The sequence below is a fragment of the Chelonia mydas genome, chromosome 8 (genome assembly GCF_015237465.2).
Source record: "Chelonia mydas isolate rCheMyd1 chromosome 8, rCheMyd1.pri.v2, whole genome shotgun sequence".
Taxonomy (NCBI): domain Eukaryota; kingdom Metazoa; phylum Chordata; order Testudines; family Cheloniidae; genus Chelonia; species Chelonia mydas.
In genome coordinates, this window is record NC_057854.1 from 23,841,259 (window position 1) to 23,857,878 (window position 16,620).

Consider the following 16,620-nt stretch of genomic DNA (forward strand, 5'->3'; position numbering starts at 1 on the left):
TTGGCAAGTTAAATACCTATTATTACCAAATACACATTATTTAAGCTACACTGCAATTTAGAAACCTAAAAAAAAAAAAGAAAAAAGTATGCATTTGAAAAATGTTATTAGAACTTCATTGATCGTATTTAAGGGCAATCACCACCTCTTTAAGAAATCTGAGTGCAGAGAAAATGGGATGTCTGTAAAAATTTGACATCACAAACCACCATAATTGAAGTGGAAAAAAACAATTCATTCTAACCTGTATTGGTTGTAGCTTAAAGCAAACAAAAAAACCTGTGAACCAAATTTTCTAAAATGTGCATATAGCATAGACATTTTTTTTTCCTGATTGGAAACTAATCTGAAGGTTCTGAAGTTTAAAATTGGACCTGTCTGAACTATCTGAATTTTTTTTTTAAATGGGACACTTTGTTTTGTGTGCTGGGGGAGGGAAGGAAACAAACCTTTATCTGAAATAATATATAAGGAAGCTTTTGAGTAGAGCTGACTGAAAATTTTAAAATTTCAAAATAATGAAAATTTTTAGGAAAACTATAAAAATGTTGAGAAATTTAGGACGTAGTGAAGAAAAGGGATTTTAAGTCCTTTACTAGGCCATTCATCTAGTCACTGGATGCCTTCCCTATGGAGTACCTGCACTGGACATCTGCCCCAACCTTACAAATTAAGTTGTGACATATAGCCTACCACCTTTTCTTCTTCCTGACACCCACTGTGGGGAAGGCGAAAAACCTCACTCCACCGAAGCCGATCTGGTGGTGAGGGAAAATTTCCCTCCCAGACCCCTAAAAAGGAGCGACTAGCACAATGCCCACAGTATGTCCTAACTCAACCTGATATTAGCCATCTCTCGGGGGGGGGGGGGGGGGCGGCTACTACCTTGCCTGCTGTGTGGAAAAAGGGCTTCCAACACCCAGGGCCTTCTGATCTCAGATTTCTGAGGGAGTGAGTCAGCACCACAAATCTGACCACTGATCACCTTTTGCAGCAGTTTCTGACCTCCTCCCTCCCCCCGCATAAAAGCACTGCTGCCTTCCTTCAGCAAGCCCAGACAATGTTCCCTGCCTCCGCTTCAGGTGCGGTGCGGTCATTCTCACTCTTTTTGGGAGATCATCACACATCTTATTCGGATCACATTTACATAGGTCTACCTTTTGGGAGGATCATACAAAAATGCTTTTGTTGTGAGGGAAATCTTTGCAGTTCATTTTTAAGTGGCAGATTAATTGAATACAACATTACCCTTGATAATAATTTAAGAGCAAAAAATTTATTTCCTTTAAAAAGAAATGAAGTCTAATTGACAATGTAAGCCTGGGGAGGAGGGAGTGAGAAACATTTCAGATGATGATTAGCTGTGAGGCTTATGACTTAACTAAGACAGAAACAAGCTGATGAACAGGAAGCATGTGCAAAAATGTATCATGTATGTTTTCAGTATCTTAAAGATATTTGTTTTTTTCTTGCATATTGAAATGTTTTTTTGTACATAAGGCAAAACTCTCACAGACTTCCTCTCAGTAGGGTCTACACGAGTGGGATCCTACTATTAATTAAGCTTATGAAGTACCTCAACATGAGGAGCATGCACCAAAAGCCACTATAGAAAGAGCGCCAAATGGCTTATCTCCAAACATTTATAACTGAAATCCTCTATTGCAGCTCTTTGCATGTTTCCTGAAAAGCCAAATATGCTGGAAATACTGGATTTTATTACAACTGGTGGTAGCAATTTGAAAAGATAGACACAAAGATCTTACGCCATCATTTGGAAATAGTTGCGTTTTTGATACACAAGCTAGACAGTCAACATAATGCTAATAAGTTTTGGCATATCTAGCCCATTCTCAAAACAAACTGCTGTAAAATGTAGACAAACTACTTTTCCTACATGAAGTCAAGTCAAATATATGAAGCCTTAAGGGGCAAGCACTCAGGCACACGGGGATGTTTAATCACAACTTGGAAGATAAGAAACTGGAGAGAAGATTTCATGGCATGTTCCATTCACCTTCATACGACATAGTTGCTTGGATGCAGGTTAAACTTCAGGATTTTGGAGTGTGTCAGAATTATGATTCTTTGACGCCCAACTCAAAGCTTAAGGGAGGAACTGGTGTCACTGGCCTTAAGAAGCAGTGGCAAAGACTATGAATAAGAAATGGGGTGAAATTTCTCTTGACTCCAGCAGGGCCAGAATTTCATTCATGATTATTATGGAGTATTATTTGCAAATTTCTAGCCACAGGAAAATGTTTATATTTTTGAAGGTTATCTTCACAACAAAGGAGCTAGAAATGTCTTTGTAAACACAAATGAAAGAAAATGCATAAAGGAGTGATTTCAAGGTCAGAAAAACTGGCCGTGGCTGTGGGCTTCACTGATCGTTTGGTATCATTAAAATTAGCAGTGCTCTGTTGTAAAGTAATTAGAAAAGCTCCTCTATCATTTAATTTGTTAGAATTAGAACATAATGTGTGGCTTACCTGTACCTTGATATTCTAGTTTTAGGGCATGTTTGGGGGAAATATGCACGACAAGAACAGAATGAGGGTTTCTGTTGCAGAAGAAATAGAGGCATTTTAGGCTTTTTTCCAAGTAAAATTCTGCATGGATGTCAAAAATATCCAAGTACATTATATATTTAGATTTATACATACGCTCATTCTAAAGTAGGTAAAGAAAGGGAACACACTGTTTTGCCCCATTTTGCCATTTTCAGTTGGAAATTTGAATTTTTTTATGTTCAGATTAGTTATCACACACACACACACACACTAATGTATATAGCCACTCTGTAAATTCCAGAAAATGCAAATTATCAAAAAAAATAGGGTGGGAAAAATTTTTTTTGGTGGATATTTTCTTCTGTTTATTTACCAGCTCGTGTGTAGGTGCATTTATATATTGTATATCTATAAATGACAGTGTATTGAAAACATTTGCATGCGCGCGCACACACACACAGAGCACGTGTAACATAGGACTCTATAGCAACATCTTCACTCCAGGTATTTTAAGAACATATTGGGTTTAATCCCAGAAAAACAAACAAAATTTTTATGTCTTGGAAAAAAGTGTAAAATGACTAACAGTTTATTAGACAACTGTCACCCTCAATTATTATGTACAGAGGTATCAATATTTTCAATTTGCATCTGGAAAACACATGGGTTATTCAGGTCATCCCAAATGAGTGCTGATAAAATTGTTATGCCACACCACACTATATATTTGGCATATGTCATATGGTACAAAAACCTATTTTACAAGTGTTTTTTAAATTGTTTGGCTTTTGGAATTTTCTTTTGTAGCCCTCTTGCTGTAAAGCCATGTGCTTAAGTTACCATGAGTCCCAGTCTATAGGGCTCAGAGGGAGCCATGCTGCCATCTAAAAATGACCTAAAGTATTTTTTTTTTAGTTTAAAAGTTCTACACCTTTATTGCCTGATTACTCAGAACTTTATGTAGCAAGAAGCAAGGAAAATTCTCCCATTTCCAAAGGTAATGTTTCCTGTGTCTAGCCCTGCAGGAACCTGAGATAATGGAGGAGGGAGTGGTCAGAGGGTGAGTCTGAAACAATTTTACCTGGAAAAGTAGCTTTTCTGTAGTTTCCCCCAGGGGAGACTGAAGGTAGCTGTGGCTGTGAAGTCTCTGTCAGTTAGGGAACTGAAGCCCATTTTGGGATCAGAGCCAGTGTGGGAGTAGAGGGCCTTTATGTGGAGGGACTCTGGACCCATCAGGTTTGAGAGTAGGCCCCGCCATATTTACTGGGAGAGAGGAAGGTAAAGCACATTCCCTCTGCCTCCATTCTGACTGCATGTTGCAAGGTAATCTCCTTGAAGAAATCCCTGTGGACATTTCAGTGAAAAAAAGTCACATCCAGTGACTTTTCAAGGCAGGCGGTGGGGACTGAGGAGAGACTGAGGATGATCTGGCCCTTTGTGTTTCAATATAACAGGTAACCTTAATGCTGCATTAATGTAGCTGTTTGTCCTGTTTCAGACTGATTTCACGATAATATGTTTAAAACTGGGACGTAAGAAATAAAAGAGAAATAATATAAAGAGTTTAAAAAAACCCAACTTTTCAGCCTACTCTCGCTCTAGCCTGGCAACTCTCATTCAGGAACCTGCTTCCATTTTTTTTTTCCTGTCCATTTAAAGAATTCTGTGTGAGCCAACAATTAAAAGTGCAGCAGTGCCCAAAAGAATGTCTGGCAACTTTAAGCTTCTGGGTGAATTTAACCTTTATAGCACAGGGTTGTTTTTTTTACCCCCTCCCATTTAATACAACTTTGGAGCAAGGACTGTCTTTTTGTTCTGTGTTTGTACAGTGCCTAGCACAATGGGGTCCGCCAGATTTACAGTTACGTGCCCACAGGCACAACAACATCTTCAGCGCCCCCCTGGCCTACCGCTGACTTTCATGTTTTCTGTAAAAAATGAAACTTTAACCCACTTTTAACTTTTAGGGGCCTCTGGAATGCCGGCGCCCCTAGGCACGTGCCTACTGTGCCTAACTGGAAATCTGGCCCTGACTGGAACACCTAGATGCTACAATAATACAAATAATAAATAATAATAATACACATGCAGAATAGGTCGACATGGAATATTGCAATGTGAGTGCATATTAAGGTCCTCCTGAGAATCAGTACTTTCCACTACTGAAAATCATAGAATTGTAGGACTGGAAGGGACCTCGATAGAACATCTAGTCTAGTTCCCTGCACTCACAGCAAGACTAAATATTATCTAGAACATCCCTGACAGGTGTTTGTCTAACCTGCCCATAAAAAATCTCCAATGATGGACATTCCACAGCCGCCCCAGGCAATTTATTCCAGTGTTTAACTACCCTGACAGGTAGGAAGTTTTTTCTAATGTCCAACCTAAACTGCCCAGGCTCCAGTTTAAGCCCATTGCTTCTTGTCCTATCATTATTAAGGAGAACAATTTTCTCCCTCCTCCTTGTAACCTTTTGTGTACTTGAAAAAAAAGAGTTACCTTTTCCATAACTGGTGTTCTTCGAGATGTGTTGTTCATGTCCATTCAATTTAGGTGTATGTGCTTGCCACATGCACCGGTGCCGGAAGTTTTTGCCTCAGCAGTATCCACAGAGGACTGGCTCTGGCGCCCCCTAGAGTGGTGTGGTATAAGGGGCGCTGCCGGTTCTCCCCACCCTCAGTTCCTTCTTGCTGGAAACTCGAACAATGGGGAAGGAGGGCGGTTGTGGAATGGCCATGAGCAATAAGAGCAACACCTTTTCCGTAACTGGTGTTCTTCAAGATGTAACTGTCTTTTCTTCTTCTTCTTCGAATGACTGCTCATATCCATTCAACTTAGGTGACTCCCAAACAGTACCCCTCAGAGGTCCCTGGAGCGGTACTGTGGTCTCGGAGATACTGCGTGCTAGGACCGGTACTCCTGCTGGGGGGGAGCGTGCCTCCAAAGGTCTGTGCCCAGTGACTGGCGAGCTGCACCTCAAGCCTCTCTGCCCATGCCCAAGATCAGGGACCAAATGGGGCTGAGCTGCATCTGCCTATTGCAGTCAGATGTGTAGCAGTTACGGGGAATAGTGTTGCTGAGGTGAGGACCGAAGCAGTCCGAATGCGGATTTACCCTGTGACTGCAGGAACCGGTATGGGCGGCACCGGGAGGGACATGATCTCCTCCGCCGCCTGCAGGGCCTCCAGCGTGGACGGCACCCGGAGCTGATGGAGGACTCTGCTGCTATCCAAGGTGTGGGTTGGGCTACATTGCTCCAACAGAGCTTGGGCCCGAGATCCAGGAGTGGGTGAAGAGTTGCCCGGCACGGGACCTTGTTCACACCCAGTATTATCCTTTCCCTTGCGGGACGTTGGAGACCGGCCTTGTCCTGCTTTCTTGGGCTTCTTCATCAGAGCCATGGATAGGGACTGGTGCTGGCCGGTGGGCGGTCTTGGTGGGGCACTGTGTACTGAAATCACGGTACTCGGCGCCAAGTTGGAGCATTGCTCTGGTGCTGACTCCATAAGGAGAGCTCTTAAATGAATATTGTGCTCCTTCTTAGTCCTTAGCTTGAAGGACTTTCAAATTTTGCACTTCTCACTACTTTGTCCTTTGCCCAAGCAATGCGAACAACTGCTGTGTGGATCACTAATGAGCATAGGCCTCTTGCAGCAGTCACAGGGCTTAAAGCCTGGGGATCGGGGCATGCCCCGTCCTGAGGCAAAGTCCCATTCGGGACCTACAAAGTCTCTAACTATAGCTAAAGGATTTATAAACACTAAGAAAACTATATACAATATAATACAGGAGATAACCAGCTTGTACGGACGAGCAGCTACAGCACTAGCTGAAGCAGCAACAGTTCCAGCACCATCACTGGTGGCAAGAAGGAACTGAGGGTGGAGGGAACCGGGGCGCCCTATATACCGCAGCATGTGTACGCCACTCCAGGGAGCTGGAGGGATACTGCTGAGGGAAAAACTTCCGGCATGGGTTCATGTGGCACACCTAAGTTGAATGGACATGAGCCATCACTTGAAGAAGAACTATCATCATGTCCCCTCTCAGCCTTCTCTTCTCCAGACTAAACAAACCCATTTTTAAAAATCTTTCCTCATAGGTCATGTTTTCTAGACTTTTAATAATTTTTGTTGCTCTTCGCTGGGCTTTCTCCAAATTGTCCACATCTTTCCTGAAACATGGTGCCCAGAACTGGACACAGGACTCCAGTTGAAGCTTAATCAGTGCAGAGTAGAGCGGAAGAATTACTTCTTGTGTCTTGCTTACAACACTCCTGAAGGCAAGGTAGCAATCATTTCCACTATTTTGAAAATAAGGGAAATAACTCAGGACTGAGATCCGAGACAGCAATTTTGTTTCTCAAACAGTGTTGAGGAGTTAACTGCCTCTGTCTAGTAGAACTTACAAAAATATAGACAAGGTGTTAAACTGCTTTTGTATCTTTTACAAGAGCACAAGACACTCAAAATACATAGTTATTTGGTGGGGAAAAGTTGCAAAAGATGGACTCAAAAATGTCAAATCTCTCTCTCATCAAAACTACATATAGGTAAATCCCAGTTATCCTAATGCGCATGACCTGAATTTTGGATTCCTTGAAATATATTTCTCTCTCTCAATTAAAATAATAATAAAAACCTTAAAAATACTCAAAACAAATTTATCAAAAAATCAGATTTTCTAAAGGTTTCAGACATCACTGAGTCATGAGGATAATAAGTTCGCATGTGGTATTCTTGTACATCTTTATGATGATAATATTAATGGTCCTTGCTTCAGCCAATAACCTCAACATTCTTATGCACAGTACCCTGAAAGGTAAGGTTTATTATATTGATTTTAAAGAGGTGCAAATGACTTGTTCAAGGTCACAAGGCTGAAGTCTTTAGTAGGACCAGGCAGAATCTAGCAGTGTGGTTTCCAGTCCCTTCCCTATTGTAACTAGGCAGAGGTCCCCCTATGTTTTATTTGCAATAAGCTTGATATGCCAAAAGTTCTTACACTTGACTGTATTAGTGTTTTGTTTGGCATAGTTGTGTCTGCTGTAACAAAATCTGAAATACAAATATGAAATGCATAAGAATTATACGGGCTAGTTTCTTAATTTAGGGTCAGTGTTGGATGACAGGTTCTTAGATGATGTAAGTAGCCTGATGTGCCTTAAACAAGTAGAGTGTCTGCACACTGTTCTTAAATGAATTAAAGATGGCATTGGGAGGATCACAGCCCCGGATAGAAAACCCCACATGTCTGACTTGGTCTTTATTCTGATGTCAGTTGGAATATCACTATGGATTGTAGAGATAAGTCACCTTCTGATCACTTCTATAAAAGGCCACAAGCTGAGATTGGAACTTTCTCAAATTGCATTCAGATCAAACTCCTAAATAATGCGAACGGGGCAGAGGGTTTTTTTTTTTAAATTTGGTTTTCAAGTGTTCTTCTGTGATGTGTGAATGGCAAATCTAGGATGAAAGATGTGGGGTCAATACTGGGCTTTTCTGTTTATGGTGCTTTTATTATCACTGTCCATTTTTATGACAGATCCCATAATCTGATTCAGCAAGGAGGGCAGCCTCAGGCTCAGCATCAAGAATAACTCCCAATACAGTTTTAGTAGTAGTGTAAACAAAACAAAAACAAAAAACACTCATCTTTCTACAGTAGTAAAAATGTTTTAGTTGAAAATTTAGCAGTTAGAGTGTTGTTAGTGCTCAATGCCCCCAAAAGCACAGGGCAAAGGGGCATGTGTGATATAGCAGATATTAAATGCCCTTGCCATTCTCCATTCCTCCTCACTACAGTCTCCCTTCATCTAAAGTAAAACCTGCTTTGGGACTATCTGGGCTTTACATATAAATAAATTGTATAAACGGTGAAACAGCACAGTTGGTAACACATCACATTGTCCAAAAAGTGTTTTGAACACTGAAAAACTAAAATTATTATTTTGAGTTGAACTAGCAAAATGTTGATTTTAAAGAAGCAGGGTTCTTCAATAAAATTTTACAATTTTTGCTTGAAATAATGTGGCTTAATGTACAAAGGACTGCCAACATTATTACATAGGACTATGTCGGACCCTTCAGCATGTTAATAAACAAAAACATTGTGACTGCAAAGAAAAATTAAATATTTTAATTTAGAAAATGACTAAGTGAAGTATGAGCGAACTGTGTTTATGCAATAGAAAAGGTATAGCACCAAATACTGAGGTAAAGTGGCTGCATAAACACATATGGGGCTGGCTTCAGGGACATACACACTGTACCTGCCAGCATCAAGTAGTACCCTGGTGAGGAAGGTATAGTCACTCCTGGGGAAGTTAAGAAAAACACTGGTTTATTTCAGTGCTCCATCCAAACTGTCAGCATTAGCTTTCTGTTAAATAAGAGTCCCTTTGTGAAAGCTGTAGCAGAAATACTCTGTGCTAATATACCCCCCCCTGCTGCACTGCCCATACCCCTCTTCCTAGCCTGTGGTGCCTCACAGTTTTGAGGTAGCATTTCCCTACCCTGTTGGTGAAAGGTACTTCACAGTGCTTTCCACCACCACAGTCTCCCCCAGGCAAAATTTCTACTGACAAGGCCTGTCATAACCATAAGGGTAGCCTAAAATTCCTCCTTACCTGTAAGGGGTTAAGAAGTTCAAATAACATGGTTGGCACCTGACCAAAAGGAACCAATGGGGACAAAAGATACTTTCAAGTCAGTGGGTGGGGTGGGGGGGGGGGAAGAAGAGGGTTTGTTTTGGGTTCTTTGTTTCTGTGGCCGTTCTCTCTTGGGACTGAGAGGGGCCAGACAGAAATCCATCTTCTCCAACCCATCCTAATCCAAGTCTCCAATATTGCAACCCGTATAGGTAAGCCAGGTAAGGCAGATTAGTTTATCTTTTGTTTTGCTTGTGAATTTTCCCTGTGCTAAGAGGGAGGTTTATTCCTGTTTTCTGTAACTTTAAGGTTTTGCCCAGAGGGGAATCTCTGTGTTTTGAATCTGAATACACTGTAATGTATTTTCCATACTGATTTTACAGAGATGATTTTTACTTTTTTTTTTTTTTAAATAAAATCTTTCTTTTAAGAACCTGACTGATTTTTCCATTGTTCCAAGACCCAGGGGTTGGGTCTTTGATCATTTTGTAACCAATTGGTTAGGATATTATTCTCAAGCCTCCCCAGGAAAGGGGGTGTAAGGGCTTGGGGGGATTGCTGGGGGAAGAGGAACTCCAACTGGTCCTTTCCCCTGGTTCTTTGTTAAATCACTTGGTGGTGGCAGCATACCTCAGTCCAAGGACAAATAGAGATTTGTGCCTTGGGGAAGTTTCTAACCTAAGCTGGTAGAAATAAGCTTAGGGACTTTTTCACGCGGGTCCCCACATCTGTACCCTAGAGTTCAGAATGGGGAGGGAAGCCACACAAGGCCCTTGAACACTAGTTTATGGAAGAAAAGGGCATAGACCAGACCTGCAATTAGCCCAGCATGTTTACTATATGCTTCACTGTGCCATCTATAACATCAATTAAATCATCATGTTGCAATGAGGGAGTTTTGCTAGTTAATCATTATTATTGCCATTTCAAGGTTCAAGGTTTGTTATACCTCCAGAGAAGCCACTAAAAGAGTTAGCCTGAGTCAAGTGGGATGGAGTACTAACGAGAATATTTGTGGAGAAAATATTGACAATTCCGAAGGACATAATGATGGAAGCTCAGCATGGCGAACCGTAGGCTGCTTGGATAAATTCAGGGCTAAAAAGAAGCTATACTGGAAATAGAAAGTCAAGAGGTATCCAGTCAGGATTACATGTCCTGCTTGGGAGAAGGAAGAGAAGCAGAGACAGTAGAAAATATTGCTTACTAATGGGGACAGAGCTAGAAGCTATATCAAGGATAAGACAAATCCAGAATGAAAATTCTGCTAAGCGGTCAGGAAATCAGTGAGAATGATGGAAGATGGCAGAACTAATGCATTTAGTAACCCTATTTAACAACAACAAAGACAACATTACTAGGCTCAACAATGCAAGAATAAATCCACAACTTAAAAGAGATAGAACTGAGCAAAAAGTTGCTTGAAGAACCTGCAAGTCTAATGGGAAGCAGACCTACACTCCAGAATTCTGGGGGATACGTGGGTACTGAGGTAATAATCATCAGCTAATATCTATATAAGCTGTGGAGACCTTGAGGTCCCAGCAGATGGAAGTGTGTCAACATGGTACCATTTTTATTTCAACCCTTAAAACTTCACATCCATCCTTTGCAAAGTAATAAAGCAAACAGGGAACAAAATTATAATAATCTAGAAGCAAAAGCGTCCTGGGGCTAAACATGGGTTAAGAACAAATTCTGCCAGACGAATTTCATAGTCTATTTTGATATGACTACAAAATTAGTAGATGAAGGGAATGCAGGGGACATTATGCTGGGATTTCAGAAAAGCACTTGATACAGTATCACAGGGGATGGGAGCCAACACAAGATGTCTTGGACAGAAATACAATTAAAATGGATCAAAAACTGGCTATCTAACCGTATACAGAGAGTAATCGTAATTGGTAGTCCGTCTAGTTGGGGAGAGATTTCCAGTGGGGTCCAGGGATCGGAATTCGGTCCCATTTTGTTTAATATCTTTATAAAAGACCTGGAAGACAAAGTAGAGAATAGGGAATGGTGGTCAAAACTAGAGGTGGCATAGAAAAATGCAAAAGCATTGTAGGAACTGTAAGGACAAACTAATAAAAAATGAGATTTTTTCACTAAAATAAAAGAAAGATTATACTTTTGTGACAAAATGATTCTAAATATAAAATAATTCTAAATGTCCATAGAAAATGGAAAGAAAGGTTTATTGACCTCTAATGCTATTCTTAGCCAGATAGAGGAGTTCATGGTTAGAAAATAAAATCCAATATAATACTAGGTTGGGGTGAATAAGTCATTATCTCTTCAAGGTGCAGAGAGGCAATACTCCTGCTTTATTCATCCTTACTAATCAGCACTTGCAATACTGTGTAACATTTTAGGCACTTTCGTACGAAAAGGATAATAAATTGAAGGTACTACCAAGATGACAAAAGGTAGGAGGAAACATCACACGGTATGAGGATAGACTGGGAACATTAAATATATACGTATATAGCCTGGAACAGAGCGGTCAAGAAAGAATGTGTTAACTATTTGCAAATGACTTGAGTGTCCGCAATAAAGGGAAATGGGAACTGTTAAAGTCAGCATAGGAAGGCAAACCTGGAAGTAATAGTATGAAATTGCTTACAAGAAAAACAATGAGACTTCACATGAGGAGAAAGTTTGTTAAAAAGAGTTAAAACATGGAATAAATTGCCGAGGTCAGATGATGAAGCTTCAACTTTAAAATATAGGCAGGTGAGGACAAAACACCTGAGAAATACAGAAGGGAAATTCCTGCATACTACAGGAAGGTGGGGCTTGATCATCTACATGATCTTTCCAACCTAAAGTGTCTCAGAAGTAAAATAGAGCTTGTCATATATGATTTGTTTTTAACTAGTCCATGGTTACATATTTCCAGATAATCTATTGTGAAATTTTCCTTGCTCTTGTGTACTTTTTAACTTTCTTTGATTTTATTATTGAAACTATGCACTGCAAAAAAACAACAAAACAAAAAAAAAAACCCACAAACAAAAAGGATATAGGACCACAAAAATAAATAAAAAAAAAAGAAAGACATTGCATTTCTGTCCTACCTGAATTCTGAAAGATAAATAGATGCAAGGCATTTACTGTGAATATAGTATGAAATATAATTGAAAATATTAGATTTGACCACACTGTCATATGGAAAAGCTCACAGGAAGTCCTGGATGAGGGCTGGTGGGGGTCAGTCCAATGTCATAAACCGGAGGCTAATACTTCTGACTCTCAGAACCCCCAACCTCCACACAGATCACAAGGGATTCACAGGAGGCCAGGGACATAAAAAACGAACTCCTGTGCCTTTCTACTGATTCTGGAACTCTCTACTCCTGGACATCAAGGAGTAAGTGAAGCCAGGCTGTCAATGTTTCTGCCTGCTCTGGAACAGCTGCCTGGAGGGGAGCAGAACCCTGCAGCAGACTGGGATCCCACAAGTCCTGCTGGGATCCCACAGGTCCTGCAGGACATGCTGCCATAACAGCAGGAGTGGGTAAAATGTATTTTCTTGCGGGAGGGCTTGGGTGGCCAAAAAAAAAAAAAAAAAAGAAGACTGTGATAATTTGCAGGAAAACACTTTAAAACTTTTCATACTTAAATTTAAGCAAGGGATAGAAAGAGATTTGATGTCTATTACTTTAACTTCGGTTGTATTTTTACACGGTTTAAGCAAGATTTGTTTTAATTCTTTTAGTGGTAAAAATTATGTCTATATAAAAACTGACTGAGGTTTTTTGTTTTCAGTAGCAGAGGCAAATCCATCTCTCTTGTGAGATTTGTGGGATCTAAGGTTCTAGATCTAAGGTCTTTGGGGCTGGAAGCAGGATAAACATGCAAGAAACAATACAGGAGTTATTGCAGGGCGGCATGGGAATGGGATTAAAAAAAAAAATAGTCCCACGCAGGACTCTACAGGGGAGTTCAACAGTGCAAGCAGGAGGTGTGTTCATTTTTTCCACTGATTCCTCATGGGAGGATTCAAGGATGGAGGGGATGATGAGTATTTCCACTAGAGGTAGAGAAGTTGTAGCAAGAAAAATGTGAACCTCTGCTGGTTTCTGTGTTAAACCTTGAGGAAATATATTGCAGATTTGTTGGACCAATGGGTAGTTCTACAAAATATAAAGCAATCAGCTTGGTGAATTGCAACATTTCCAGTGATTATGGATCCTCTTTCTAGCCCACTTCTCTATGATGTTTGTAGTAATACAGCGATATGACAATTTAAAGTTTATGGGCCAAATTTTCAATAAGGATCCAGAATTTTTGTGCTGCTCCAGAGATGTAAGAGAGATTCTGGCTGTAACTGGGCAACAGAAAATTCCCTTGGCAAGGGCAAAAGCTCAGCTAGGGAAAGCTGGCAGAGCCAGCTCCTGCATCAGTTGCCCCCTCCCTGCCCTGTATAGGGAGCGCACTGTTGGAGGGAAGAGGCAGGGTGGAGCTCTGCTCAGCTCCACTCCACTCCACTCCATTGACTCCCACCTGGGATAAGCTAGAGCAGACCCTAGTCTGCTTCAACTCTGGGCCAGCAAAAACAGGTCATAATCAGGAAGCTGTAACTGACTCTCTGACACCTCCCCTTTCTGGCACAGGAAAGAATTTGACCCTCACTGAAGTTATTTAACTCCTTGAGATGGAGGGTTTAAAACTGAGAATCTCTGAATATGATCCATATCAATGTGCTTGTTAGCACCTGAATTTTGAGATTAACAGGATGAGCCAAATGGGCACAGTTTGTCACTGGATGAAGTTACTGGTCATAACATTATGTGACTGGCTGTGTGTGTGTGGATAATTATACAGAGGATAGTACAAGGAAACCTGTGACCTGCAAAGATATACAGTGCAAACCGCACCCGGTAGCTTGGATGATATCACAGTAATTATGTGCCTGAATCTTTTCATTGATTTCAGCTGGTTTTGAATAAGGCCTTCTGAGAGCATAATTAGTTTGGATGGTGATGATAGAACCCTAAGATCTGTAATGTTATTCAGTTTTCTGTGTTGTGTTCACAATATATTCTGATTTTCCTAAGATTCTAACAAGAAAAAAAATGCTTTTTATTGTAAGTTTACACAAAATACCCTGTTGGGTTTTTGTGGGGCATGGTTCTGTTTGTTAAAGGAAAACCAGTTTAAAAAAAAACAAGTGAAATAAAATCTTGTGATTTTTTAAAATAGCTTTTAATTGAATTTTATTATGAACACTGGAATGATGAAGGGTGAATGGGATGAGTTGTAAGAGTGTGACATCAAAGGTAAATACCAGTCCTCATGCATTTGCCTTAATTCATTTGTACACTACAATCCCATTAGATAAAAGCAGTTGTCGTATGGTTCTCTCACATTACAAAAAAATAAAGTTAAAATAAAAAAAGCATAGCTAGTATATGAAATCTGAGCTATGAAATATAATCCTCCAGTTGAAAACATTCAGTAAAGAATGTTTTTTTAGGTGCCAGCTAATAGTGGAATATTAGTGCCTGCTGTTAAAAATACATACCCGCTTCCCATTCCCCTACACCCACACTTTGTACATCAGCATAAAAATCTGGGCAGATATTAAGTATTCCACCCCCAGAGCTGTGTGAAACTTCTCCATTTCCATCCATGCAAACTTTTTCCTCTACTTTTGAATTTGCACCCTTTGAGTTTCATGTTGAGTTACATAAGTGAAAAATCCCCCAAATTAAAAGAAAAGCCAGATGAAATGTGTTTCATCTGGCTTCTGATTGCAAATTAGAACTCTGAGAGAAATCACAATTTTTGTTTTGTGGATTTACACACAACGTTTTTTGCCATTTCGTGCTTGGCATGATTTGGTGCTTGCCCCCAAATTTTGCTTTATGTGAAATTTTACCAAAACTGCTACTTTGAATAACGGCCTCATTTTCATTACACAAAAGGAATGCATGCACTTGAAAAAGGCATGTATCTTAGCAACTCCCCTCCCCGCCCCCACAAAATGAGCCCATTTTCAGATTCATAACTGAATGCATAAAAAAATTTGACACCATAATTCTGAGTCATTTTGCATTTTGCCAAGAATATTTGAGACACTTGTAGCTCATGCAAAACCACAAAGTTTTAATACTTTCCTTTAAAAAAGAAAACCCACATCCCATCACTTCAGTTTCTCTGAAAAGTTTTAGGAACCTGGTTCAAGTTTGGGGTTTGTTACTAAGGTTTCATACAGCTTGTTCTAACACATGAGCTTATAGCCATCATTTTGGATTTGCTCATTTAAGGCCTCTAAGGAACAGGTTAATCTTTGTGGTTTATTTTGAAGCTTTCCTACCTCCATTTTGAATGAGAGCGCATTTCTGAGCTCAGCCTATTCCGAATATGTGCTTTTAAAAGAACATTCTAACAATCATAGTACCAGCTAGAGGGCAGCATGCATTGCTGAGATAGTTAAGTTTAATGCTTTGCAGAGCTAAGACATGTTTCTAGGAATCCTACTTGATATGTTCTACTCAAGAAATGATATTTTTAAGCTCTGTTTGGAAGAAGTGAATCAGCTGTGGTCGCTGTGAATGGCTAAAATATATTCCCCACTTCAATTTACCTTATTGACATCCATTCGCAACTTCTCATTGTTGGCACTGGCAGCTTTTTCTGCTGCTTTCTTTTGACGTTGGGGTCCCCTGCCAAAGAAGATGTAGTTGACCAATGCATATTCCAGCAGGGCCATAAAAACGAAAACAAAGCATCCCATCAGATACATGTCAATGGCTTTTACATAGGGAATTTTGGGAAGAGTCTCTCGAAGATGGGTATTGATGGTTGTCATAGTGAGCACAGTTGTGATTCCTGGAAAAAGGAAGACAGTTTCATTGATTATATTCATGTTAAATTTCTATCATTATAACTCAATCTTTAAATGCCAGCACAGCAGGGAAGTTAGGAAGGTATTTTTGTTCTCTGTTTAAAAAGCATGGTGTTAGTGCAACTTATTACAGTTGTAATTGTCAAGACAAATACACAGTAATCTTGACTCATACAAATATGATTTCTTAATGGGAACTGTAGACTCTCTAGCTACCTGGGTTATCAGCTGCCAGTATAGACATACTATGTCTTGCCTCACTGCTTTCCTCTAGAATGTTTTTGCTGCCTGTCTTTAGGCTTGAATTCCTCGGAAGACATCCTGACCCCATTGAAGTCAATGGCAAAATTCCCATTGGATTCAATGGTACCATGTTGTCACCCACTCCTCCCTACATGCTCCAGTTCTGATTTCCATGGATGGAAGTAGTATCAGCAGGAGTGAGCTTGATTTTGTGTTAATTTTTGGCAAGCACCATTCACATTTATATTTGCAATGTGTGCTCAGATACCATGATGAGGGGTGTAATAGAAACAAACCCTCAAAGGATAATTGATGAGATACATTAATACAAAGAGCAGTGTTCTCAGCATTAA

General features: G+C 40.1%; 1 protein-coding gene across 4 annotated transcripts in view; it reads right to left on the bottom strand.

The window, feature by feature from the left end:
- GABRB2 (gamma-aminobutyric acid type A receptor subunit beta2) overlaps positions 1-16,620 on the bottom strand; it is a 248,337-nt gene that overhangs the window by 11,836 nt on the left and 219,881 nt on the right. For 2 of the 4 annotated variants that reach the window (XM_043520968.1, XM_037907450.2), the window contains 2 exons: positions 15,764-16,008; positions 11,051-11,161 (listed from right to left, as the gene is read on the bottom strand). In XM_043520968.1, coding sequence (XP_043376903.1) covers positions 11,051-11,161; positions 15,764-16,008 — 356 coding nt within the window. The remainder of the gene's footprint in view (positions 1-11,050; positions 11,162-15,763; positions 16,009-16,620) is intronic. The other 2 variants (XM_007071441.4, XM_007071440.4) reach the window with 1 other exon arrangement.